Consider the following 26,649-nt stretch of genomic DNA (forward strand, 5'->3'; position numbering starts at 1 on the left):
TTTTTATCTATATATTTTTTTAATAATTTTTATTATCTCCCTTTTATATTTTTAGATTTTTCCGTTTATTTTAAAAATATTTTTTTATTGTAATTTAATTTTTATTATTTTATACTACTTTAATTTGGAATACTATTTTTTGTCTTCCTCTTTAACTTTTTATATGTTCTCCTTTTAATAATTAGTTCCTTTTTTTTTTATAGGCTTACCAAAATTAAAAAAAAAAAATTAAAAAATTTACAAATAAAAAAAGTTCATCTAATTTTAAGTTTTTTATTTTTAGTATTTTTTTTTAAATTTTTTAATAACAAAAATTAAGCAATAATTAACTTTTAATTGAATTTATTAATTATTATTCCTTCAATAATTTCTATCATTCACAGATGAAAACTGGCATTATTGGCACGGAGTTGTCACTCATACAAAGACCAGCTATACGTGATAAGCACATGAAACGCTTATGTACACTGGCATCCAATGCCATTGGGTAAGGGAATACTTGTATAGTATATAATTATTTACATGAAAGACTTTTAATCCTTTCCTGCAAATTTAGTTGCCGTGGCATTGGTAGCGCTGCTATATCGCTCTGCTATGTGGCGCGCGGCAGCATTGATTGCTTCGCTGTAGAAGATCTACAACCTTGGGACGTAGCAGGCGGCGCGTTAATAATACGCGAAGCAGGTGGCGTAGTGTGTCACTCAAAAGGTGGTGAATTTTCGATTTTGAAACCGGATTGCATCGCCGCAGCGACACCTGAACTGGCGCAAGATGTGATTGGTCTGATCAATAAAGCTGATCAGTTGACAGAATTTAGTTTTTGAGAATTTCGAGTGAATGCACTAAATATTTTGATTTAATAGCAAAAAAAAACAATAATAGGTGTTAAAGGTTAGAGGTTATATGTATATAGGAAAATATGTAATATAGAAAATCGATATTGAAAGTTGTAATATATGAATAAATGCTAAAAAATATAAATTTGTTTACAATGCAAGTATTTTAAATTTCGTATTAAATACATACATACATGCATAAAAATTTGTGTTGTAATATTTATAAAAAGTGCTCAAGTTTCATTGTATGTATGTTTATATATGCGCATATATGTATGTATGTAAGTATAACCCACATTTTTTCAATTAACAATGGAAAACGATTTTCTGGAAGACAAAGCGTAATACATGAGCGATGTACATATGTATGTATGTTCGATCTACTTATTATATATGCAAGTAGTTTATAGTTTTATTGCATATCCTCATTCTGCTTCAGCAAGCTGCCCATCTAATTCACATTTATGGCAAATAAACTCAGATAAAAAGACGATGAGCGCGCTGAGACAATGCACAAGTAATTATATTTTTATAACCTGAACAAGGTATATTAAGCATGCTACAAAGTATGAAATAAGCTTAGCAGTCCATCTGTTTACATATACGCAAACTAGTTCCTCAGCTTTTGAGATATCAAACTGAAATTTTGCAATCGTCCTTTTCTTTTCAAGAAGCTGTACAGCTGTCGGGTCCACCGATATCGGGCCACTATAGCATTATTGTCCAAGGCAATAGTACAAATTATTCAGATCGGACCACTACAGCATATAACTACCATACAAACTGAACGCTCAAAATTAAGTACTTGAAAACATTTCTATTTGTGAAGGGTATTATAGCTTCGGTGCAACCGAAGTTAACGTTTATTGCTTCTTGATTTTGCATATGTCATTATTTGCTTAAATTTTTATTTGGTTTTAAGTGCCTATGACTTTATTTATTCAACATACAGCTTTTGACGGTATAAATTTAGAAAATAAATAAAAATAAACAATACACAAAAACAACATAATACCTAAATGCTTTGTTATGGACGTACACAAAAAAGAAAAAAATCTGTAAATTTTTATTTTCATGCAAAGTCACTTAAAGAGAGCGCGATAAAACTCATTCTCACACACTTATAAAAACAAAATAACAACACAAAAATCGGTATCACTCCATGAACAAATAGTATTCTAACCGAAAGAGTTACTTTTCGTCGGTGTTTTATGTGCCGCACAGCTTTTTTATCATTTTTTCGTCGTTCTCGCGCTCTTCTAGTACGCTCATCTTACATTTTGCAACAAAGCAGCACAATTTATATGAAAATGCTTACGCTAAGTTATCAGTTGTTGGCGATACATCAGTTTAATAAGTTCTTACTTAATAAGTGCACAGCAGGTGTAGTAGCAACAATACGAGGTGTCGCGAATTACAAGCCAGACGAGTATAGTCTAATAAGAAGAAGAAGCACGTCACCAACGCCAACAATACTACGACGTTATTGTCCTTCAAACATTACTTTACATAAAAGAAAAAAAATGGCAAATAAGAGTGATGATACTAAAATACGTAATTACTATAATGTTGCATTAGAATTGGTTATGAAATGTGGTCCACTACTACGTGAAGGTTATAGCGTTGCTGATGTAGATTTTAAACAAAAAACAGCAGCTTACGATTTAGCAACTGTATATGATAAACAAGTAGAGGATATACTGTTCGAGGGTTTGCAAACAGCTTTTCCAGAATCAAAATTTATCGGCGAGGAGAGTGTATCGGAGAGCGGCAAAGTTCCCGAGTTGACAGATGCTCCCACATGGATTATTGATCCCATAGATGGCACCACCAATTTCATACACCGCATACCACATTGGTGTATATCGGTGGGTTTGGCCATTAATCGAGAATTGGTAGTGGGTATTGTTTATAATCCTATTGCAAATGAAATGTATTCGGCATGGAAGGGTCATGGTGCTTATTTGAATGGTAAACGTATTCATGTGAGAAAATGTACCGAAGTAAGTATTATTTAATTAAATATTCAAACTACTACATGTTGACAAACATATATTTGGGTGGATATTTGAAGTAGACCAAAAGAAAATTAGTTCTTACTCAAAAAGTGCAAAGAGAGTTTACTTGATTTCAGATGATCCACCCATTCGTCTGATTATGCTGATCTACCAGTTGTTGAATCTCTAAATTGAAATCCCTTATCACAGATATCTACATGGTGTAAGTAGTCGCGCTCATTTGCCAAAACTGCTGCTTCAGGCGGGAAATTTGGTCGTACATTCTACCAGCAAGAAAGCAGCGACCAGTAGCAGCAGCGATCACCTTGCGGAATTGACGTACGCCAACGAATGCGAATATTCGTACGTCCGTAGAAATGGTCAGTGCGGTGAATTCTTAGTGAATTCTGTGAAGCCAAGTCAGCTAGCTTTGTTAAAGTTAACTAAGGTGCAGTTGTCCACAGAAATAAAATCGGAGAGTTTCTCGATGAAGATTATTATGGGCAGATTATGCTGTTAATCGGACTACAACCAGCGATTGTTAGATCAGGCGAACTTCTACAAAGTGTAATTAAGCGCAAATATTGACATTATGCGTTATATGCAAATTGCAATGTGCACCATATATTTGTTCTGTGGCGACATATGTATGTATAGGTATTAGTATGCGGTTTCGTTTCATCATTATAATAACAATCTTTACGGTCTTTCTCTCCGTTTAAGCCAACAATTTAATTACAAGGGTATACAAGTAAATAGCTTTTCACGAAATAAAATCTATTAATTTAGCATGCCACTTAGTATACTTTAGAATAGAGAAAATTCAAACATTTTTAAATATTTATATTATTATTTTTTCTTTCACTATATGTCCATTTCAGATGAACGATGCAGTTTTAGCTTACGAAGTTTGCATTATTTGCGAAGCATCACTGCGTGATAAGTATGTGAAGCGCCTTTCTAAACTCGCGGCTGTTAGCACGGGGTATACATATAATAATTTATATATTTATAAAGTAGTTCACAAAAAATCGTTCACTTTTACAGCACACGTTGCATGGGCAGCGCCGCATTGACACTCTGCTACCTTGCAAGCGGCTGCTTTGATTGCTACCATGTTGAGGATTTACAGCCATGGGATATAGCTGGTGGCGCAGTGATATTACGTGAAGCCGGTGGTGTGCTATATCATAGCAAAGGTGGTGAATTTAATATTATGAAACCCGATTTAACAGCCGCAGCCACGCCAGAGTTAGTAAAAATCATGGTCGGTTTAATTGAAGAGGCTGATGCACTGACTGACTTCACATTTAAATAATTACTTTGTTATTAATCATATTCTAATTTTTGCGAAGTTTTTGTATGGAGTAGTTAACAAATAAAATTATTTTAAAAAATCTTACATTTGGCGGCATTCCGTGTGTTTGATAACCCATTGGTGGCATATTGGAACCGGGCTAAACCAACCGAAAAACGTGCATTACATATATATAGTAATTAAAACTTTGTAAGTAAAAAATCTAGAAGAATTTTAGTTAATTGTTTTATAATGAAAACTCAAATGAAAAGGTTTTTTAAAGCGAAATGTTTTGAGCTAATATAAGCAAAGTTATGAAAGCTTAAAGCTCCAAGCGAATCTAACATTAAATTGTTCAACTTTAAGTTATTTTAGGAGGGTGTGTTAGTTACTTATTTTAGCTAACAGATATTGAGAGCAAACTAAAAGCGTCAATTCTCAAATACTGTTAAATGCACCCACTTATTAGATAATATCATCAATACTTCGAACGCGATTCTAAATTTCATTTATCAACACCATAGCTCAATAATTTAAGCTCTTTATTTTAATAAATGCGATGGGACAATGGCAACCCCAGAGCTACATCCGATACTCACGAACGGTGAGAATTTTTATTTACAAGCAAATTGTAATTAAAATTGAAGAAAAAACAAAAACAAACAATGAACAGAGCAAACCCAGAATAGAAAGTAGAAATAAATACAGGAGATACAACAATCGTTATGAATCAGTAGAGGTAGTACGAGTGGCATCAGCTGCAAAAGCATGTTTTGCACAGACAACAACGCGCATTTGATAGACACAACAATCAGTTGAGTGCTGAACTTTGCTGAAGCTTGTAAACGTTATTTTTTGCGGCAACATAGATAGCGTTGTGTAGAAAAATTTCATATATATATATAGAGAAGGGTGAATAAAGTGCTTAAAAACATACATACAAAGCGAGACACTAAGATAAAGCGCGACACTTTCAAGAAATTAAAATCAATTTCAATTTAACGAAAAAATATTACTCAAAAAACCCCCGCAAAGCACAAGCAAACAATATGGCCAGTCCACAGCTGATCAACGAATGGTTCGACTTTATGTATCCGCTTGCGCAGCGTGCTGGCGAAATACTGCTCGAAGGTTACGCGGAGGCCGGCAAGCAGGTCAGCATCAAGACGGCATTTTACGATGTGGTCACCGATTATGATAATAAAATTGAAGAATTTCTTATCGAACAAGTATTAGCAAGCTATCCGGAGCACAAGTTTATCGGCGAAAAGGATACAGCGAAAAATAATCATGTGACAAAAGCGCTAACGGACGCACCGACTTGGATCATTGATCCCATCGATGGCACATCGAACTTTATCAAACAGATACCGCATGTGTGCATCTCAATCGGTTTGGCGGTAAATAAGCAAATCGTTTTGGGCATCATCAACAATCCGGTGCAGCAGAAAATGTACACAACAAAACTAGGTGGCGGCGCCTTTTGCAATGGGAAGCCCATACATGTGAGCAATATTGCTAAAGTAAGTCACTTGAAATGGCGTAATTAATATCAAGCATTTAGTGTGTACGAGTATGTATGTAATAAATTTTCATAAATTTCACAGATGAGCGAAGCGAATGTGGCGTACGAGGTGTCATTGTTGCATGCGCATAAAATACGTAACAAGCATATAAAACGTATATATCATATAGGCGCGCAAGCTAGAAGGTAAGCGATACAATTAGACATTGGTAGTAAATTTACATAGCACACATGATATAAGTCAGGAGTAATATTATTTATAATTACTTTTTACTTGAGAATAGGAGCATTTAGTTGTGTTTGTCGCAGGTCGCAAAGTCTTCATTAAATATTTATTCAGAACAGTCAGCATTTTTCTTGAAAAGAGATCTTAACAAAAATGCATTCATTATTCAAATACGGGAAGGTTCTGTATAGGTATAGCACATGCTTGAGCTATGCCAACTGTCCAAATAGACACATATAATTCAGCATCTTTTGACAGATTACCATGCAAAATTGTCTACCAACAAAATCGTAAAAACTGAATGCCAAAACTAAAGTCTCCTGCGGAAAACCTATACACAATATTACAACTACACGCCAGGCTCCGTTGAATTCAGAAAAAGTTAGTCAAAAGTATATTTTTATTCCCTGAACAGGGTATATTAAATTGGTCACGAAGTTTGTAACACCCAGAGGGAAACGTCGGATACACTATAAATGATCAGCGTGACGATTTTAGCATGTCCGTCTGTCTGTACGTATACCGTGGCATACGCAAATAGTCATCTAATTTTTGAGATATCGATCTGAAATTTTGTTCATTTGCCGGAACCGCGGATGTCGGAACACTATAGCATATAGCTTCCATATGGAATGGAAAACCTTTTTATTTGACAAGATATCTGCACGAAGTTTGGCATGGATTATTTCCCAAGGTAACGCTACAATTTCCAAACAAAATGTTCAGATCGGACCACTATAGTATATAATTGTATAGTACTTATAGCACCCGACACATGCATACATATACATATGTCCATAAATTGAGATCTGATAAAAGCTTAATGCAACATTTACCATTTACATATATATTCTCTTCGCATGCAAGTCATTTGTGCAAATAAGATTAATGCTGATAGGGATCTTATGCATATTTATACAATTTAAGAAAAGTATCTACTACTTTTTATAACAGCAAATAGCAATCAAGTATGTAAGCAAAGATAATCCTATTTTAATATTGCTTAATTTATATCTTTTATACAGAAAAATAAAAAAATATGGTTTATAGTACATGTCTGCTAAACCACCACACTTAGGGCTTAACGCTTTCCGTTAAGAACCCCTACCGAAAAAGTAGGGATCACAGCCACGCCTACTTCTCATACAGCACAGTTTTCAATTACTTTCATTTTAGTTAAATTTTTTTTTTAAGTAAATTAATTAATTTTTCACTTACAATTACTAATTTTTTTATATATTTTATATCATACTTCAGTCTGTTATTATATTTATTATTACTTATTTTATTATTATTTTTTTTTTTTTGATATGAATAATATTATATTTAATTTTCTTTTATATTTGTTTAATTAATAATTTCTACTAAGTCAGGAACGAGGTGTTTATATGAAGACCAAACAAAAATATGGACATATTTCCCCTATTTTTGGTACCGATAATAAAACGTTTATATTATATTACTATTATTTTTATCCAATAGTTACAGTTTTTTATTTAGACCATGAAAAAGTGTTAAGATATAAATTAAAAATAGGTGGTGGGATAATTTAAACATCTACAAGTATAGCCCCCTGAACGCGATCTACGCGGGAGCTGCTGAGAGCATGTCAAGAAATACAATATAAACAAATTCCTAGAAACATTACAAAAATTGCAAGAATAAACAAATCAAGAAAATAAATAAATAATGTACAAAATCAAATCACACTCTTTGAGAGCACACACGCAAATGTGCTTGCGCTCTTTAACTCTCTGCATTCAATTATTCTTCACACTCGAAATTATTTTTCTGCCACTTTCAGATTACTCGCGTATTCGTGTGTCGTGGATTCCTTATGCATGGTAGCTGCCGGAAACTTGGATGCTTTTCATATCGAAGACATGTACCCATGGGATTGTGCTGCCGGTTATTTGCTCATACGCGAAGCCGGTGGCGTGGTCACACATCCCTATGGTGGACCATTTGAAATTATGAAACCAGATTTAATATGCGCTGGCACTGAGCCGTTGCGCAAAGAAATGGAGGAGATCATAAGGAAAGCCGATCAAGTGAAAACTGTTGGCGGCGAGGAGCTATAAAGTTTAGTTGAACATTGTAAATGCGAAGAAACAGCAGTTTTACAGAAATTCTAATTGTTATGTACTTCAATATTGTAATTTTTATTCATATATTATTTCTTTATATAATTAAATAAATTTTTTTCAAACAAATTTTACATTTTTTACTTTAATTTTTGTTTTTAAAAATTAGTACAATTAAAACTTCTAAACGAAAAAAAGTGTAAATATTCGAAATTCGAAAATCTTCGATATGACATCAAACAGCTATTGGAGGGGAAGAGTGGCGTGCTGTCATGCGGATGGCAAGCAAAACAAACAAATCACTGAGAGTTGTAAATTCAAGTAAGCAGTTGAGTAGCGATTCCCGTTTTTATTAATTATTTATATATTTGTTATTTTTGTAATTTGTATTGTATTTGAGGAAAGAACGCTCTCATACTAATACATTTTCCCGAACGCTGCTCTTCGAATTGCGCTTCTGCGCTTGGAGAGTCTACGCAATGCAGTACAACTTTGCTAAGTGAATGCTAAGTAGTCAGTTGTAGGCGACACATCACTCGAAAAAGTCGTTTTAGCGAAATTTATTATATTTAAAAAGCAAAGAAAAATCAGTTCGTAACACTTTTTATATTATTATTTATACAAAATAAATATGTCTGACAGCGTCGAATCAGAAACAATACGTAACTACTATAATGTCGCTTTGGAATTGGTCATGAAATGTGGGCCGGTCGCTTGTGAAGGTTATGAACAAGCGGATGCTAATTTCAAAACAAAATCGGCATTTTATGATGTGGTAACCGTATATGATAAGAAGGTAGAGGATCTACTCATCGCTGGATTACAGAAAGCATTCCCCGAAACGAAATTTATCGGTGAGGAGGGCACAGCGGAAAACAATAGTGAGCCGGTATTAACAAATGCACCCACATGGATCATTGATCCCATAGATGGCACCACCAATTTCATACACCGCATACCACATTGGTGTATATCGGTGGGTTTGGCCATTAATCGAGAATTGGTAGTGGGTATTGTTTATAATCCTATTGCAAATGAAATGTATTCGGCATGGAAGGGTCATGGTGCTTATTTGAATGGCAAACGTATTCATGTGAGAAAATGTACCGAAGTGAGTACTATTTAATTAAATATTCAAACTACTACATGTTGACAAACATATATTTGTGCGGATATACGAAGTAAACCAAAAGAAAATTAGTTTGTACTCAAAAAGTGCACAGTATCGTAAGTTATTTGTTATCTCTTAAGAGGTATAGATAACGCGTATTGGAAAGTAATAAACGCAGTTGCTTTTCTTATAGCATAAGAGGGCAATAAAAAAAATATCTTTATCTTGACTTGGAAGATATCTCGTCAAATAAAAGTTGTCCGAACAAGGACTTGATTTTGATCGATCAGTTTGTACGGCAACTACTTATATGCTAAATGTAGTGGTCCGATATTGGCGGATCCGGCAAATGAGCAGCTTTTTGGGGAGCAAAGGACGTGTGACAGACCGACGAGCATGGCTAGATTAACCCAGCTCGTAATGCTAATCATTTGTATATATTTTCCATAGGGTTTCCGAGGTTTCCTTCTGGATGTTACAAACTTCGTTGCAAACTTAATATACCCTGTTCAGGGTATTGGAGTATAAAAAACCAAGTATCATTGTTGTTATTGTTGTTGTAGCGACTAAACAGACCCTGTTTTGGGTTAAGGCAATAAGTTAAATGTTAAGTGAGTCAATTGGACATGCAAAGAGGTGGTTAGTGGCATGCGGGGAATTTTGACATCATCGACGAAAATTTTGGGATCCAGTTTGTAAATAGGGGGTAGGCCGTGAAATTGGCAGGAGAGAGATTTAGGCTCCTTGCAGTGAAGAAGCGAGAAAGTTCTAGGAGATAGGCGTTCACTTTTAAGCAGATGGCATCAATTCCATTGTAATAGGACCTCCGTTTGGTGGTTGTGAGAGTTTCGAAATATAGTGATTAAAGAGTAGCGGACAGAGAACACCACCTTGCGGAACCCCCTGTTTAGAGCTCTTTAATTTAAATTGTTCACCTCGAAATAATACCGATCCGAATCCGAAATAATAGGACCTCTTCAGTCCTAAAGGGAGCGTTGGTTATCCTCACGCAGCGTTTTATGGACTGTGTCAAAAGTTTTTGACAAGTCCTACGCTATGAGGACAATCCTCTCACGAGCTATCTAGGCATCGTCTTGGCTAGTCGGGTTAGACAGGGATTTGACAGTAGTCCAAAGCTTGCTCACTCCTACGGAGAGTTTACATGATTTCAGATGCTCCACCCATTTTGTCTGCTTAGGCGGGAAATTTGGTCGTGCATTCTACCAGCAAGAATCAGCGACCAGTAGCAGCAGCGATCACCTTGCGGAATTGACGTACGCCAACGAATGCGAATACTCGTACGTCCGTAGATATGGTCAGTGCGGTGAATTCTTAGTGAATTCTGTGAAGCCAAGTCAGCTAGCTTTGTTAAAGTTAACGTAGGTGCAGTTGTCCACAGAAATAAAATCGGAGAGTTTCTCGATCAAGATTATTATGGGCAGGTGGTCTGATGCGAGTGTTAGCAAAGGTCGTCAGGTTACGCTGCTTATCGGACTACAACCAGCGATTGTTATATCAGGCGAACTACTACAAAGTGTAATTAAGCGCAAATATTGACATTATGCGTTAATATGCAAATTGCAATGTGCACCATATATTTGTTCTGTGGCGACATATGTATGTATATTAGTATGCGGTTTCGTTTTATGATTATAATAACAATCTTTACGGTCTTTCTCTCCGTTTAAGCCAACAATTTAATTACAAGGGTATACAAGTAAATAGCTTTTCACGAAATAAAAACTATTAATTTAGCATGCCACTTAGTATACTTTAGAATAGAGAAAATTCAAACATTTTTAAATATTTATATTATTTTTCGTTCTTTCACTATATATCCATTTCAGATGAACGATGCAGTTTTAGCTTACGAAGTTTCAATTATTCACGCAGCATCAGTGCGTGATAAGTATGTGAAGCGCCTTTCTAAACTCGCGGCTGTTAGCACGGGGTATACATATAATAATTTATATATTTATAAAGTAGTTCACAAAAAATCGTTCACTTTTACAGCACACGTTGCATGGGCAGCGCCGCATTGACACTCTGCTACCTTGCAAGCGGCTGCTTTGATTGCTACCACGTTGAAGATTTACAGCCATGGGATATAGCTGGTGGCGCAGTGATATTACGTGAAGCCGGTGGTGTGCTATATCATAGCAAAGGTGGTGAATTTAATATTATGAAACCCGATTTAACAGCCGCAGCCACGCCAGAGTTAGTAAAAATCATGGTCGGTTTAATTGAAGAGGCTGATGCACTGACTGACTTCACATTTAAATAATTACTTTGTTATTAATCATGTTCTAATTTTTGCGAAGTTTTTGTATGGAATGGTTAACAAATAAAATTATTTTAAAAAATCTTACATTTGGCGGCATTCCGTGTGTTTGATAACCCATTGGCGGCATATTGGGACCTTGTGGCGGCATTTGCATTCCCATATGTGGACCTGTAAAACATATTTATAGAATTAAATGGACGAAAAAATTTAATATTTATGCAACTACACACCCATGCCTTGATGATGCGGTGGCATGTGATGCCCTTGTGGTGGCGGTCCTGGTGGACCTGGTGGGCCAGGTGGTCCTTGGCCTGGTGGTCCATTCATATGCGGTGGTGGCGCTCCTTGTACACCCGGTTGTTGTTGTGGTCCTGGCGGTCCGTGTGGTGGTGGTACGCCATGTGGTGGTGGGGCATGTGACATTGGCGGACCACTACCCGGTGCACCACCACTACCTGGAGGAGGTGGGCCATGCTGACCTGGAGGACCTTGCCCATGTGGTGGTGGTGGACCATGTTGACCTACACCATGTTGCCCAGGCGGCATTGCACCGTGTTGTTGATGTTGTGGTGGTCCATGCGGAGAACCGTGTGGTGGTGCATGCTGCATAGGATGCGTATAAGGGCCACCAGGATGACCAGGAGGTGGCGGTGGGCCGTGATGACCGCCGGGTGGTATTGGACCGTGTTGACTATGCGGTGGCGGTCCTTGCATATGTTGCTGTTGTGGCGGTCCATGTGGTGGACCTGCCGGGACTGCACCAGAAGGCCCTTGTTGTACTGGCGGTCCTTGCGGCATTTGTTGATGTGGATAAGGACTGTGCGGCGATGGCGAGGGGCTTTGTGCTGGCGGCACCTGAGGAGGAGGCATTGGACTATTAGCGGGTGAGGGTGAAGCCATATTCACCCTACAAATTTAAAAAATTGGGACACAGAAAACCGCAAATTATGAGCCTTCCAGTGAAATAGTATGGGGAATTAGGCAATATGTATAAGTACACAAAGGCAAAATTTGTTATGTGAATCTACTTTTCAAATGTCTTTTTTGCTGCGAATAACACAAATTTCACACACTTATTAACACATTTACGCGATGATGGATTCACAGTTTGCGTTCGAACATTTTTTTTCACTTTAAATGAGTAAGTTTTGCAATTTTTTAGAGCACACACACAATTTTTGTTTTGCAAAGACGACGCGACGAAAAAATTCAATGGCTGCCATGAAGTATATATAAACGTCAAATTTATGTTGGTGATACTGCATACCGGCTGTCAAATATGTGCCGATGATATCGAAAGCTATCGTTATCGTTTATTAAAAATTTATGTTTTTTCATATATCGAAAGTTTATAACTTTAAAATTATGCAACGGATTTCTCAAAAAATCGTCTAACTCAGTCTTGAGTTCGATCACAGGATTATTAAATAAAAATACCAATTTAATAGCTATACACTTATCTCTATATATAATTCCAACAACTTAACGCTTCATTACTCAATATCCGAGCTTTCAACTTATTATTTATATCGCAACTAGTCTTTACCTGCCAACACTTTAACTGAAGCTGTCTGTGCTGCACAATTTGGCATCCCTCATATAGTAGTTCGTTAACAAAACTGCGAAATTTAAAAAAATTGTCGTTCCTTGATATAAAATATAAAAAAATATCGAAAAATGATAACTACAGTTTATATAAATTAATCGATTTATAAATATAGCTTTTATTGCAAATAAACAACATATCGATATAATATCAACAATCCCTACGAAGCAAGGCGCGAAATCCTATAAAACACATTTAAAAGATTGATGAAGTCAGTATTTGCCAGAAAAATTTGCATCTGAGCGAAGTTTAACCAATATTTTAGTAAAATGAGCGGATTTTCAAGCAAAAGAAAGTTTCCGCTAAACGGTAATGCAAACAAAAATGGATACGCGGCCGCAGGGAAGCAACAAAAGAAATGGTTTGTTAAAGGCGAAAATTAAGATTATATACCGATGAAGTGTTTATGCAAAATTTATGTACATATCTACTTGTTTTCATAATATTCTTACAAAGGAACGATGAAGATGATGATGATTTTGATGGAATGGATTTTGATATGGCAGGGGAAGGAGGTGATGATAAGGATGCTCTACTGGGAGAAGGTCCGGAGAACCAACAAACCTCAGTTAAATGGTCCAGAGTTGATCCACCAAATTTAGATCCTTCCACTGACGAATTGACATTTCAACAAATAGATATAGAGAACTACTTGGGCGAACCAATGCCAGGAATGCCAGGTGCACAGATTGGACCGGTACCAATAATACGCATGTTTGGTATTACAATGGAGGGCAATTCGGTTTGCTGTCACGTACATGGTTTCTGCCCTTATTTCTATATAGCAGCGCCACGTAGCTTCGAACGCAATCATTGCAATGCCTTACGCGAAGCTTTGGACAAAAAGGTATTAGCAGATATGCGTAGCAACAAGAATAACGTACAAGAAGCTGTGTTAGAGGTTCAACTCGTGGAGCGCCTTAATATTTACGGTTATCAAGGCGATGATAAACAACGCTATATAAAAATAACAGTAACAATGCCTAAATTGGTTGCAGCAGCGGTGCGATTACTTTCCAATCAAATAATACTGTCGGATTTCGATTTTCAAGACTGTCGTGCATTCGAAAGCAATATTGACTTCGATATCCGTTTCATGGTTGACACACATGTAGTGGGTTGTAATTGGATTGAATTGCCAGCAGGTACATGGCGTATACGCAATAAAAATACTAAACCGCTACCAGAATCGCGTTGTCAAATCGAAGTAGATGTAGCCTATGACAAATTTATATCACATGAACCCGAAGGAGAGTGGTCTAAAGTAGCGCCTTTCCGCATACTATCATTCGATATTGAGTGTGCCGGACGCAAAGGTATTTTTCCTGAAGCTAAAATGGATCCGGTCATACAGATCGCCAACATGGTTATACGACAAGGCGATCCCGAACCTTTCATCAGAAACGTGTTTACTTTAAATAATTGCGCACCAATTGTTGGCTCCGCGGTACGTTGTTTCCCCAAAGAGACGGAACTTTTAGATGCCTGGTCGAATTTTGTGCGCGAAGTGGATCCGGATATTTTAACCGGCTATAATATAAATAATTTTGATATACCCTACCTGCTTAACCGTGCTGCACACTTGAAGGTGAAGAATTTCGAATATCTCGGACGCATACGAAATATACGTTCAGTTATTAAAGAACAAATGTTGCAATCAAAGCAAATGGGTAGACGAGAGAACAAGTATGTAAACTTTGAAGGACGTGTTCCCTTCGATTTGCTCTTTGTACTGTTGCGTGACTATAAGCTGCGCTCGTATACACTAAATGCGGTTAGCTATCACTTTTTACAAGAGCAAAAAGAAGATGTGCATCACAGCATAATCACAGATCTACAAAATGGCGATGAACAAACACGTCGTCGTCTGGCTATGTATTGTCTTAAGGATGCCTACTTACCTTTGCGTTTGCTGGACAAACTTATGTCTATTGTCAATTACATGGAAATGGCGAGGGTCACTGGTGTGCCGTTGGAATCGTTATTAACACGTGGTCAACAGATTAAAGTGCTAAGTCAATTGTTGCGTGCAGCACGTACCAAGGGGTTTATAATGCCCGCCTACCAGTCGAAGGCGTCCGAGGATCAATATGAGGGCGCTACAGTTATAGAACCGAAACGCGGCTACTATGCCGATCCCATAGCGACACTCGATTTTGCTTCTCTATATCCTAGTATTATGATTGCACATAATCTCTGCTATACGACGCTAGTGCAGCCGGGTATGAAAGAGCGACTCGGTCTAACGGATTCCCAAGTGGAACGTACGCCAGCCAACAACACATTTGTACGCTCAGAAGTGCGTAACGGATTGCTACCAGAAATTCTGCAATCGCTATTGGCTGCGCGTAAGCGTGCCAAAAATGATTTGAAGGTAAATACTTTAAATATGCTTTGCATTTTTTTTATTTTATTTTTTTTTTTATAATTATTTAACTTTATTTTTAGGTTGAAAAAGATCCCTTCCGGCGTAAGGTGCTCGATGGCCGACAATTGGCTTTGAAAATATCCGCCAATTCAGTGTATGGTTTCACAGGTGCGCAGGTGGGCAAATTACCTTGTTTGGAAATATCGGGCAGTGTCACCGCTTACGGGCGTACAATGATTGAGTTGACAAAAAATGAGGTGGAGAAACATTACAGAATCGCTAATAATTATGAAAATGATGCAGTCGTCATTTACGGTGACACAGATTCGGTGATGGTGAACTTTGGTGTCAAAACGTTGGAGCGCGCAATGGAACTGGGACGTGAAGCGGCCGAAATAGTAAGCGCCAAGTTTGTGCGACCCATTAAATTGGAATTCGAAAAGGTTTACTACCCTTATTTGCTAATCAATAAGAAACGTTATGCTGGTTTGTATTTTACGCGACCCGAAACTTATGACAAAATGGATTGCAAAGGTGTGTGTTTGCGCGTATTGTTATTAATTTTTTTATAACTTTTAACTCAACTTGTATTGCTTTCCACTTTTCAGGCATTGAAACCGTGCGCCGCGATAACTCGCCGCTTGTTGCGAATCTCATGAACACGTGCTTACAAAAGTTGCTTATCGAACGCAATCCCGATGGCGCCGTAGAATATGCGAAACGTGTCATAGCCGATTTGCTTTGCAACCGTGTCGACATCTCACAGCTGGTGATCACTAAAGAATTGGCCAAGACTGATTATGCTGCTAAACAGGCGCATGTAGAATTAGCGAACAAGATGAAAAAACGTGATCCTGGCACAGCGCCTAAACTGGGCGATCGTGTGCCTTATGTGATTTGCGCTGCGGCAAAGAATACACCCGCCTACATGAAGGCTGAGGATCCACTATATGTGCTGGAGAATTGTGTGCCTATTGATGCTAACTACTATTTGGAACAACAATTATCGAAACCTTTGTTACGCATATTCGAACCATTGCTCGGTGATCGCGCCGAGTCTATACTGCTTAGTAAGTTACCACAAATTATGAGCTTTGATTTCTATTCTTTAACAACAACTGCTTCTGCACACAGAGGGTGAACACACACGTACGCGTTCGGTGGCAACCTCAAAGGTTGGTGGTCTGGCTGGCTTTATGACTAAGAAATCGTCTTGCCTCGGTTGTCGTGCACTAATGCCGAATGGTTATGAGAAGGCTGCGTTATGTCCGCATTGTGAACCACGCATGAGCGAATTGTATCAACGCGAAATCGTGGCAAAACGCTCGCTGGAACAAACTTTCGATCGCTTGTGGACAGAGTGTCAACGTTGTCAGGGTTCGCTGCATGAAGAGGTGTTGTGTTCGAATCGTGATTGTCCGATTTTCTACATGCGTCAAAAGATACGCATGGACTTGGATACACAGGAGAAGCGGGTACAACGTTTCGGTGCGCCCGATTGGTGACGAATTACCGTTTATATTGCATGAATAGTTCATAAGTGCTTTGCGCCCGATTGTGAATCGGTTGAAAAAAGAAAACTGTATTTATATTTTATTTGTTTTACCTCTAATTAACAGAACTTGAAATGCTGTGTCTAAATTTGGTTTATCTGAATACAATAAATTAAACTTGTTTGAAAAATTTCGTTCTTTCTTGAGAATAATGGGGTCTCTAAAGTTTGTGCTACATAGAAAACGCCTTATCTAATCTTTGATACTCTCAACCACATAATAAAGCGAGAAAAAACGTAAACTTCAGTTGCACCGAAACTATAATACCGTTCAAAATATCGGCGGTATTGACATTTGAGCGTGCAGCTTTTTGGAAAGAAAAGGTCGAGTGAAAAATTTCAGTTTGATGTGTCAAAAGCTAAGGGACTAGTTCGCAAATATACAGAAAGACGGACCTGGACCTTACGCTGATCTTATATATATATTTTTATACCATCTCCAACGTTTCCTTCTGGGCAAGCTTAATATACCCTGTTCAGGGTATAAAAACTATAATTTCACACGCGTTCTTGACATTTTTTCGCTTAATTAAACTTTGTTTAGTGTTTTACAGATAATACCATAACTTATTTTTATCTTGTTTATTAATGCTATATGGTTTTTTTTTTACAAAGATACCGCGCCAATCGTTGACTAAAAACTAAAAAACCTACAATGCGCGTTGGTAGTGAAAAGCGCGGCGCTACCCTACTTTTATCATGTTTAATGTTAATTCAAATTGGAAACTAATTACGTGATATTGGTACTTTTTATTAACACGACTAAAGGATACGGGCTCTTAATTTTGATTTTAAATTTGTTTTTGGCAAAGTCAACTAATACAACTGTGTGACTTTCAAAACTTTAGTAAAAGTTTGCTTCAGAAATTACTTTTTTTTTTGATTTTTGCAAGCCCGTATTATTATAGATTAATGTTGTTAATCGTTCATATCGTTAGGGAGCGCCGTTGTGAAGTCACATCATAGTAGTGTTTCTTTTCTATCAATACGTTTTCTTATTAATATACACTTGCAATTGCCTTATGTGCTGCCTACCAACAATTTACTTGATTTCATTTACGTGTTTGTTTTATATGTATGTATACAAAATGCATATAGTAATTACTTAAAATTAAGAACAAATAAAATAGTTTAAAGAACTTTTTTTTTGGGTAAAGTTGGTATGGGACAAGGAGTTTTTTTCTATATTTCTAGTTGCACTATTTACGACTTTGCAATGTATTGGAAAGCCAATCCATCGCTTGATCTAAGCCTTCACCTTTGGTCGCCGATGTTTTGAATATTTGGAAAGTTCGATTTTTTAAATTTTCCAAACCGAGCGCATGATGTACTTCCGCCACGGTCATACAACCTTCCATATCCTGTTTGTTGGCGAGCACAACAAGTATGGCGCCGGCAAGTTCTTCTTCCTATAAGCAGCAAACAAAACAATATTCTTTAAGAATTGCACATATATACTATTTAAAAAAAAAACGCACTCGCAACATGTACAGCAGTTCATCTTTAGATATGCCTATCCGATCTCGATCTGCAGAATCCACTACATAGATTATAGCATCTGTGTTACTATAATAACAACGCCAATACGGCCTAGATACCAATGAAAGTTAAATAATGTTATTTCTTGTATGTTATTTAATTTACAAACCTTATACTTGTCTGACCACCCAAATCCCATACCTGGAATTTTAAATTCTTGTATGTAACCTGTTCGACATTGAAACCGATAGTCGGTATTGTTGTGACCACTTCACCAACTTGCAGTCGATAAAGTATAGTCGTTTTGCCAGCGCCATCCAGCCCCAATATCAGTATGCGCATTTCGCGTGAGCCGAGCAGACCGCGAAAGTAACTTAATACACCACCTAAGAATAATACAAACTATTTTAGCAACTAAAAAGGAATTTTTGTTGTTATTTTTGATGAACAGTTGACTCACAACACCGGCAGACGTACGATTGGCATAAAGGTTCTATTTCCAACTTAGCCAATCTGTCACTGCTGCCACACATAGAACTTACCCATTTTATTTTGGCTACAATACGTTGGTGGTTGGTATTAATTTACTTATTATATATATTATTGGTGTATAGCTTGATTTAATTGTTTTTCCTATAAAAGTTAATGCACGCACATTTGTTTTAATTATAATAAATACATATGTGAAAATAATTCGTATTTTCACTTTTTTTATAGGCAGACGAGGAGAACGGTTTGATTTATGTCAAAAATTGTTTGTCATGCGTAGCGGTTATGACGTGTCTGTCTAAAGAACAGCCAGTGTTGCATTGCAACTGAAACGGTTAAAATAAAATGCGTATATGTTTGGTATTGTTTTAAAATATGTTTTTTTTATTTTATTTGTTTAAATATAAAAAAATCTCACAAAAGCTATTTGAATAAATATCAGCAAATTAGTAATAATCACCAATAAATTATGTGATATTTTAAACTTTTGATTATAGATCTTGTATCTATTAAAAATAATAACTACGGAAATCATTTTTTTTTGCCTAGAATATGAATAAAGATAAAATATAAAACTATTTTTTAATTTATTTATTTTCGTTTTTCGTATTTATAATTTTTATTTATTTATTTCAAAATATTTCTTAAGAACTGCATTATAATTATTTAATTTTTATTGATTGCTAAATATTATTTCAATGATTACACAAACTATTGAATGCTTTGACTTCCTTATAATGCTTTGCATAACCTCAAATACATGGACACATATATGCATGTATCAATCTTTTATAATTTATATATTATTTGCGTTTATGTTGCTGTTGTTGGTTTGTATTGCGATTGCTAAATAAAAATAATAATATTATTCCATATACATACGGTAAAGAGCCTTTTTAAATACCTATACATACATATTATATTTGTGTTTAACATCTTATTAAATATACGTTATTTTAACATTGTTTGTTTTATATATTTTACAACTTATGTAAAGCAATGTTTACTATACATTTTTGTAATATTTTTTTTTTTTTTTTAGTTTATAAATATACATGTATATATATAAAGCACACACAGATAAATAGCTATGAATATTGTAGAATTTTTAAAATAATTCTCAAAAAACAAAGACAATGTTTTTTCTTAGTTTAATTAAGATTTTTTGTTTTGTTTTCATTTTATTGCATTAGAAAATGTACTGGAGTTAATATACTTAGTAAAAATGTGTCTTAGTAAAACGATGTGCTAGTAAATATCAGTCGGAAATGTTCAAAACACTGTATATCGTATTCAATTCCCTTATTAGATATTAAGTTAACGAATGTCTGTAGAAATTGTATTTTTCATATTACCTATTAGTTTTAATTTCTCATTTTTCTTCAAGTGCATAAAAGTGTGTTATTTGTTATTGAGAAAGTTTCATATCATATGATAGCAAAAGAAAAAAAGCTAACTAGTATAAAAACATTAAACATAAAAAACATAAACAGTTAACATTTGTCCGAGTTGTTTTAAATTAACTAAATAATAAGAAATTTAACATATCACACGAAAAACATATATAAATATATTTAATTAATTTTATGTGAAACTTTCTCTGAAATATATAAATTTTCACGTGACTGCCACTTTCAACCATGCATATATACATATATATAAGTATTGAAATAATAAGTTAATTAATAAATGTCCTTCACTTTCGCAGTTTTAAATATTAAAATGACATTTTATACAATTTTTTTAATTATAAATACTCCCAGTTTTATTTAGTGTATATATATCTATATTTTAATTTATCAAAGAGCTGTTAAAAATTATTTTGTTTATATGTAAGTTAAATGGTAATGTGAACGTATTTTTAGCATGTTTGGCTGACTAGAATGTTTGGTGCAAATTGTTAGCTTTTTAGTTAATTTTTTTATTAAAAGTTTTTATTTGATGGCATAAGAATGAATGCTTTGAAATGTACAGTTCTTTCACGCGTAATACTTGCATAGTTTTGTTGACATACACATACATTTTTTAATAATATTTTTACTTATTGTTGAATTTAATTTTATTAAAATTATAGTTATCATTGATTGAAGCATTTTCACTAATGTTATCGATTTCCACTACATGTTTAGGTTAACTAGCTTTTTTCTTTTTGTTAATGCAGCTACTTTTTTCTACATTAATAAATTAAAAAAGACATTCATTTATATTTTTAATATTACTTTTTGTTTTTATAACAAAAATATTTGGTGTTTTTTCTCGTTTGTTTATTATATATAGCTTAACTTTAAATCGTAATTTTTCTTGTTTGTTTATACATAAACAATTTCATTTTTGACGTTTTCTAATAAGTAAAACAAATAATTTGCGGTTAACAATATACGCAAAATTATCAATCTCGTTAGTTATTTCATATTCAGATTTAGTTTTAATTAATCTTTATAAAATAATGTTTTTTTGTTATTTTGCTCACTGGCTTTGCATGAATGTTTGAAACTGCATCTATTTATTTACATTTGTTCTGGTGAGAGCAACTATCAAATATTTCGGCGCAGAAAAAACTAAATGGAGCTTATACTAAATGCTAATAAATTGTTTCAAAAATTGTGCATTTTTTCAGAATTTTGCATGGCCATTTGTTGTGATACTTTACTACTACCTCAAGCTTATTTTATGAATTTTGGATGCTTTATATTTAATTCTGATTTTTATGTTTTTGGTGGGACATAAGTATATGAATATATGTAGGCGCATAGTTACTGTTTAAATATATCGGCTTTCAACTTGATATCTTTTCTCGGTATAAAACTGACTTTTCCTCCTGTAACTGCACCTTTTGTATTACTTCGAAGTAACAAAATAAATGTGCGTATTAAAATTTTGTTTGCTATAAATATTAATAACTGCGCTTTGTATCTATTATTAAGTATAAATGCCATTGTATAGATTTAGCAAAAAGCAAATGTCAAGTGCATTAAACTCTTATTTTATGACACAAAATCAATTATGTTATGAAAAAAATACACCCATTACTTGCTAGCCAAATTACGTATTGCGAAACATTAGTTGGCTTTCGTATAACATTAAGGCCACTAAAAAATATTTTCTTAAAACAAAATTATATATAGTTTTTTGTATAAATTAAACAATGTGTAAAGTAATTTTTGCTTTTTCTTTAAATATATTAATTTATGTCTATTAAGCAGGTCAAATGGTTCATCAACAGTTTTACATTGCTTTTAAGCTGTTTTTCGGATTTTTAGAATAAGTAATTATTACTTTGTTTTCGTTTAGCTACATCATGAATATGCATTAATTTATGTATAAATATATTAGTTTAATATAATTTTGTGTATTCTTGTATATTCAAAGCAGTGTTTGTGTCGAAAAATATTTATCGAATAAAAAATTTTAAATAGAAAAATTAAAAGAAAAAATTAAACAAAATAAATTTTAAAAAAAGATGTAAAAAATATACATAAAGACAAATGTAAAACAAACACATAAAAAAATTTATTTAAATAAAAATAATAAAAAAAATGTTAAAATTTAAAAAAAATTCTAAATAAAAAAAAAGGTCAAATAAGAGTTTAATAAAAAAATATGTTTAAAACCAAAATATAAAATCGAAAAAAAAATAAATATTACAAATTTATAACATCAAAATCGAACAGAAATCGAAAGTTAAATAAAAACAAGTATGATAAAAAATGATAATTTATAAATTTAATTTAAATTTTAAACAAAAAGAATGTGAATTTTACGATTTCTAAAAAAAAATTACATTTTAAAAATTATTTCTTTACATACTTTTTAAATCTATAATAATTTAGTTTAATAAAAATCGTTTTAGTGTTTTTAGTTTTTTTTTTTGTCAAGCCGAAGCCTGGAAATTACTTTCCAACGCCAAACACCACTTTGATTATTTTTATAGTTTGTATTACACCAAGAATTTTTAATAAGCAATACATTTTTCTTATAACAAATTATGTTCCATATATCTAATGTCATTTCGTTTGCATTTTACTTATGATGCACAATATTTTTCATCCTAACTTGAATCGGTTTACGTCGACCACACACATACGGCTGCCCAAACTGCAAATGCGCTACAATGTCCTACACATATGTACTATATCCATTTGTTCTTGCTAATACTTGCTACTAAGTATTCACTAAAATGATTTAACTAAGTTTACACAATACAGCGAGTGGTTATGTCTGAACTAATAAAAATTCCTAACCTAAACTTGTAAAGCCTACTACAATGCTCATAAACTGCTATCTAAAACTTTTAAGAAGTATCGAACTACAAAAGAAAACATATTAAGTATTAATAATTACATTTGTATTAAGTATAGTATTGAATAGGCGCAGCAACGAAATATAACTAACAAATGCTTTATTCAGGCATATGCCACCCAAGCATAATTATTAATAGAAACTATAATAACTAGGTTTACATATAATACAGTAAAAGTTTAATACGCTTAGCAAAGGTTCCTTAGGGCTTGACTATTCATTTTACCCAAACAACGTTGTTGTAACAGTGACAGTTGACAAATTTGTACATATGTACATATGGAGTTTTAAAACTGTTATCAGTGACAGCTGTGAAATTTGTTACAAAAATAAAATTTTAAATGGTACAAAAAATAACGCAAAATTAATTACAAAATTCATAAATATGTATATTATGTTAAAAAATTGCACAACGCACAAATTTTACAAGCACTACTACAACAACGAAGCACTGTTAACACAAACTATTTCACTTCTAAGCCCACCTTACACTTCTTTACCTAAAGCACTTGATAAAATGCCACTGTTTGTTTACCATTACGACCGCGATATTCCTGCGTGTTTGTCTAAACATTTGCTATGGGTGCATTGCGCGTCTCCGCATCCCGATTCGACTTATCCTACACGTACTGATAGTGCGCCAACTCGGTGCCACCACCTTCACCATCGGCATTTCCACGCAATAGCGGCTCTTGTTCCACCGTTGTGCGACCCACCTGCTTATCCATATCGTAGTAATTCATCCAATCGACGTGACGCGGTTGCACTAAACCAAAACATTTGCACTCCAAGAAATCGACCAAGTTGTTGAATGGTCCACGTGTGAAAGGACTGTGTCCACCTTTCGCCTGAAAGTGACGATAACGTCCACGATTCATGCGCTCATTGGTAGTCATACCCAAGCAGACGACTTGATATGTCTGGCAAATTGTTAGTAGCACAACCCAGGAGAGATGTAACAAGGCATTCGCCATCACCCAACCCACCCAGGCATTACAATTGGCTATGTCCATAATTGCTTTTTGGAAATCCGCCAGCGGTACGAGCGTAAAGTGGACATTACATTGATAGATATAATAACAGGCGCCACCGTATAACATCCAACCGCACATGATAAGTAACATCCAGAGGAAACCCATGAAGTACACGTGATTCTTGAGACCAATACAATTACCCACCCAGGGGCAGTGATGATCGAAACGAGCAACGCAACGATCGCAAACGCTGCAATGCTTTGAACGTATCGGACGCCGTACCAGACAGCCGGAACAGAAGGAGGAAGGTTCAAACCCAATGCCACCGCGTTCTGACAATTCGACAATCGTCTGTAATATAAAATTGTTGTATTGTAAATTGTTAAGATGACAACTGCAGCGGAAGTATTAGATTTAATTTTATAACCAGCAAATGCGCACTTAGAAATAAAAAAAAAAACTATCTTAGCACGCAAACCCTCAAAACAATTCTTACTTTAAAACGTTGTTCCTGCGTCGGTCGTATAATACCTGGATCGCCTTTCCAAGACTTCATAAAACATACCCAAAGCGCTGCGGAGCACGTCAAAAATACCAAGGTTTCCGCAAACGATACTGCATCCACAATGTATACAATCCATGTAACATAGAACCACGCTTTCGTTGCCAGATACACGCTTAACGGTAATAATGCAAGCAAATGCTCATCGAATAACGCTTTACCAAGCGTATGGAAGATGCCATACAAACAACCAAGCAGGAAGAATTTAATTATATACAGTGTATTTAGTGTAAATACGACGCCAGCTAAATAAAACGCCGTAAATGGACAAGCAACCATTGCCCACCAACGTAGACGTTTATCATGGCGCAGACGTGATATCAAGGAGCGTTGTGTTTGTGATTTTTGCGAAGCCTCACGTACGCGATCTAATACTTTCGAACCAATCCATATTGCGCCTGCCTGTGTCTCGAGCATTGTTAAGGGTGTTTCGCCACGCAAATTAGGAACGTCGAGTGAGGCGCGTGATTTTAGAACCAATGTAGAAATCGCAGTAGCGTTGCGCGCCAGTATGGCCCAATGTAATGCTGTGTTGCCGTGTGTATAATCGACCATGGCGGGATTAGCGCCAAGCGTGAGTAATAAACGTACAGGATCCAGTGCGCAAACCTAGCAACAAGTTTAGTCAATATTTTAATGAATACATGCAAATGTGCAATGTTAAGATTTACCTTCCAAGCGGCCCACATGAGCGCAGTCATCCCGCCACGATCTTGTAAATCTGGATCAACACCTTTTGCTATGAAATATGCAACCAATGCTGTGTGTGCAAATTGTGCTGCAATGTGTATGCAGGAGCAACCCTCGGCATCACGTATTCGCGGATCAGCGCCGGCATTCATCAGCAGCACAACAGAACCGAGATGCCCTTGTCTTGTTGCCCAATGTAAGGGTGTTGCATTTAATTCACCACCTACAGCATCTACAATAGCGCCTTTCTCCAGAAAATAACGTATTATATCACGCCTATTATTAATGGCTGCCCAATGTAGTAACGTTACAGTCTCACTATCGGGTTGATTAACATCCCAACCAGATTCAATAAGTTCACGTACACGTGCTATAGCGCCATACTGTGTCGCTTTGACTATATCGAAGCCGCTGTAATCTGGTTCCACCGGTGCTGTGGGTGGCTGCTGTGCCATAAGTGCTGCCTGACGTTCAGCATCGCGATCATTTTCTGTACCAGGCGCACATGAGCCAGTCGTAGCGACATTGCAAGCGGTCTGATACATGGTACTGGGATATTGATGTAACCGTGATAGGAATAGATTTTTTCAACTACAGGAAGTATGTATGTAGTTAATGAATTGTTTTGGAATTACATATTTCCAACACAAAGCAGCGATGTATTAATATACTTTATCGCTTACCTCTTCAATTGCAACTTTTTTCTTAACACTAAACAATGGTGTCCTTAAATATGAATCAGCCTGCAGCCGTTGCTGCTATCATAAAACGCACTTATGCGTTGGTATGAGTGTCGGAGAGCTCAATCCAGCATTTAAGGGGAATTTTAAGCAGCTTATACGAAAACACTTGGTAAATATACACTGAAGTTTATGAAAGCGCCATTTAACTACGCAATTTGACTTTTTCAATAGATAATTACTTTTTTTACACCTTGTAGTTGAAAGAAAAAACCAAATTTTATCACGCAACTCGGAAAAAGTAGATTACACTCAAAAATTTGACCACTTCTGACATTTCAAGTGACAATTCGCTGCTGTTGTCAGTGGGGGTGACATTTTTGCTACATATATGTGTTTGTGTGTGTATTATCATGTGCAATGGTACGAAGTGGCGACAAAAGAAACGAACCAATTAGCGATGATGCCGCAAATAAATAAAATGTTATACCCTCTAAACATAGACAATTATATAAATTTAAGCAGTGGAAGAGTCAACTATGACATCATGACGTCTCCTGCAAATTGTTGTTGCTATAGTAGCGGCAGAA

General features: G+C 35.3%; 8 protein-coding genes across 12 annotated transcripts in view; 5 read left to right on the forward strand and 3 right to left on the reverse strand.

Moving 5' to 3' along the window:
* LOC106625184 (uncharacterized) overlaps nt 1–2,312 on the forward strand; it is a 3,139-nt gene extending 827 nt beyond the window's left edge. The window contains exons 2-3 of the mRNA XM_014245000.3: nt 384–487; nt 557–2,312. Of these exons, the coding sequence (XP_014100475.3) occupies nt 384–487; nt 557–824 (372 nt within the window). The 3' untranslated portion in view covers nt 825–2,312. The remainder of the gene's footprint in view (nt 1–383; nt 488–556) is intronic.
* brm (ATP-dependent helicase brm) overlaps nt 1–12,591 on the reverse strand; it is a 25,070-nt gene extending 12,479 nt beyond the window's left edge. For 2 of the 4 annotated variants that reach the window (XM_036358367.2, XM_036358366.2), the window contains exons 1-2: nt 11,591–12,591; nt 11,446–11,528 (exon numbers count right to left, since the gene is read on the reverse strand). In XM_036358367.2, coding sequence (XP_036214260.2) covers nt 11,446–11,528; nt 11,591–12,260 — 753 coding nt within the window. In that variant the 5' untranslated portion in view covers nt 12,261–12,591. Of the gene's footprint in view, nt 1–4,236; nt 4,307–11,445; nt 11,529–11,590 lie in introns of those variants that run through there. The other 2 variants (XM_070111250.1, XM_070111253.1) reach the window with 2 other exon arrangements.
* LOC106625187 (uncharacterized) lies at nt 2,141–4,235 on the forward strand. The gene is made up of 3 exons (XM_014245003.3): nt 2,141–2,839; nt 3,715–3,818; nt 3,881–4,235. Exons 1-3 carry the CDS (start codon nt 2,141–2,143, stop codon nt 4,149–4,151), a joined length of 1,074 nt encoding a protein of 357 aa, XP_014100478.3. The 3' UTR covers nt 4,152–4,235.
* LOC106626023 (uncharacterized) lies at nt 4,848–8,094 on the forward strand. Its single transcript, XM_070111254.1, has 3 exons — nt 4,848–5,653; nt 5,738–5,841; nt 7,686–8,094. Exons 1-3 carry the CDS (start codon nt 5,180–5,182, stop codon nt 7,960–7,962), a joined length of 855 nt encoding a protein of 284 aa, XP_069967355.1. The 5' UTR covers nt 4,848–5,179; the 3' UTR covers nt 7,963–8,094.
* On the forward strand, nt 8,449–11,444 carry LOC118680059 (uncharacterized). The gene is made up of 3 exons (XM_070111256.1): nt 8,449–9,076; nt 10,924–11,027; nt 11,090–11,444. Exons 1-3 carry the CDS (start codon nt 8,597–8,599, stop codon nt 11,358–11,360), a joined length of 855 nt encoding a protein of 284 aa, XP_069967357.1. The 5' UTR covers nt 8,449–8,596; the 3' UTR covers nt 11,361–11,444.
* A 522-nt stretch (nt 12,592–13,113) lies between the features above and the next one.
* Nucleotides 13,114–17,017, forward strand: PolD1 (DNA polymerase delta). Its single transcript, XM_036358388.2, has 5 exons — nt 13,114–13,327; nt 13,423–15,340; nt 15,415–15,868; nt 15,943–16,404; nt 16,469–17,017. Exons 1-5 carry the CDS (start codon nt 13,236–13,238, stop codon nt 16,837–16,839), a joined length of 3,297 nt encoding a protein of 1,098 aa, XP_036214281.2. The 5' UTR covers nt 13,114–13,235; the 3' UTR covers nt 16,840–17,017.
* Nucleotides 17,018–17,453: 436 nt separating this feature from the next.
* On the reverse strand, nt 17,454–19,114 carry Arl1 (ADP ribosylation factor-like 1). Its single transcript, XM_014245001.3, has 4 exons — nt 18,908–19,114; nt 18,535–18,751; nt 18,365–18,476; nt 17,454–18,295 (listed from the first exon to the last, which is right to left on the reverse strand). The coding sequence occupies exons 1-4, from the start codon at nt 18,909–18,911 to the stop codon at nt 18,086–18,088; spliced, it is 543 nt and encodes a 180-aa protein (XP_014100476.1). The 5' UTR covers nt 18,912–19,114; the 3' UTR covers nt 17,454–18,085.
* A 1,478-nt stretch (nt 19,115–20,592) lies between these two features.
* Nucleotides 20,593–26,429, reverse strand: Hip14 (palmitoyltransferase Hip14). Of its 2 annotated transcripts, XM_014244998.3 has the most exons (4): nt 26,063–26,429; nt 25,361–25,970; nt 24,624–25,298; nt 20,593–24,478 (listed from the first exon to the last, which is right to left on the reverse strand). In XM_014244998.3, exons 2-4 carry the CDS (start codon nt 25,922–25,924, stop codon nt 23,774–23,776), a joined length of 1,944 nt encoding a protein of 647 aa, XP_014100473.1. In that variant the 5' UTR covers nt 25,925–25,970; nt 26,063–26,429; the 3' UTR covers nt 20,593–23,773. The 2 variants fall into 2 exon arrangements, with proteins under 2 accessions (XP_014100473.1, XP_014100474.1); XM_014244999.3 differs by having other exon boundaries at nt 25,361–26,429.
* Nucleotides 26,430–26,649: the final 220 nt, after the last annotated feature.

Source organism: Bactrocera oleae, chromosome 6 (assembly GCF_042242935.1).
Source record: "Bactrocera oleae isolate idBacOlea1 chromosome 6, idBacOlea1, whole genome shotgun sequence".
NCBI lineage: Eukaryota > Metazoa > Arthropoda > Insecta > Diptera > Tephritidae > Bactrocera > Bactrocera oleae.

Coding starts and splice junctions, on each gene's coding strand:
- LOC106625187 (XM_014245003.3), top strand. CDS start 2,141: ATGAAAATGCTTACGCTAAGTTATCAGTTGTTGGCGATACATCAGTTT. Junction 2,840..3,714: donor ATGTGAGAAAATGTACCGAA/GTAAGTATTATT, acceptor TGTCCATTTCAG/ATGAACGATGCAGTTTTAGC. Junction 3,819..3,880: donor CTCGCGGCTGTTAGCACGGG/GTATACATATAA, acceptor TCACTTTTACAG/CACACGTTGCATGGGCAGCG.
- PolD1 (XM_036358388.2), top strand. CDS start 13,236: ATGAGCGGATTTTCAAGCAAAAGAAAGTTTCCGCTAAACGGTAATGCA. Junction 15,341..15,414: donor GTGCCAAAAATGATTTGAAG/GTAAATACTTTA, acceptor CTTTATTTTTAG/GTTGAAAAAGATCCCTTCCG. Junction 16,405..16,468: donor CGCCGAGTCTATACTGCTTA/GTAAGTTACCAC, acceptor TTCTGCACACAG/AGGGTGAACACACACGTACG.
- Arl1 (XM_014245001.3), bottom strand. Junction 18,477..18,534: donor GGTGGTCAGACAAGTATAAG/GTTTGTAAATTA, acceptor ATTGGTATCTAG/GCCGTATTGGCGTTGTTATT. Junction 18,296..18,364: donor AACTGCTGTACATGTTGCGA/GTGCGTTTTTTT, acceptor TGCTGCTTATAG/GAAGAAGAACTTGCCGGCGC.
- Hip14 (XM_014244998.3), bottom strand. CDS start 25,924: ATGTATCAGACCGCTTGCAATGTCGCTACGACTGGCTCATGTGCGCCT. Junction 25,299..25,360: donor TCATGTGGGCCGCTTGGAAG/GTAAATCTTAAC, acceptor ACTTGTTGCTAG/GTTTGCGCACTGGATCCTGT. Junction 24,479..24,623: donor CGCAGGAACAACGTTTTAAA/GTAAGAATTGTT, acceptor TTTATATTACAG/ACGATTGTCGAATTGTCAGA.
- LOC118680059 (XM_070111256.1), top strand. CDS start 8,597: ATGTCTGACAGCGTCGAATCAGAAACAATACGTAACTACTATAATGTC. Junction 9,077..10,923: donor ATGTGAGAAAATGTACCGAA/GTGAGTACTATT, acceptor TATCCATTTCAG/ATGAACGATGCAGTTTTAGC. Junction 11,028..11,089: donor CTCGCGGCTGTTAGCACGGG/GTATACATATAA, acceptor TCACTTTTACAG/CACACGTTGCATGGGCAGCG.
- LOC106626023 (XM_070111254.1), top strand. CDS start 5,180: ATGGCCAGTCCACAGCTGATCAACGAATGGTTCGACTTTATGTATCCG. Junction 5,654..5,737: donor ATGTGAGCAATATTGCTAAA/GTAAGTCACTTG, acceptor TAAATTTCACAG/ATGAGCGAAGCGAATGTGGC. Junction 5,842..7,685: donor ATAGGCGCGCAAGCTAGAAG/GTAAGCGATACA, acceptor TGCCACTTTCAG/ATTACTCGCGTATTCGTGTG.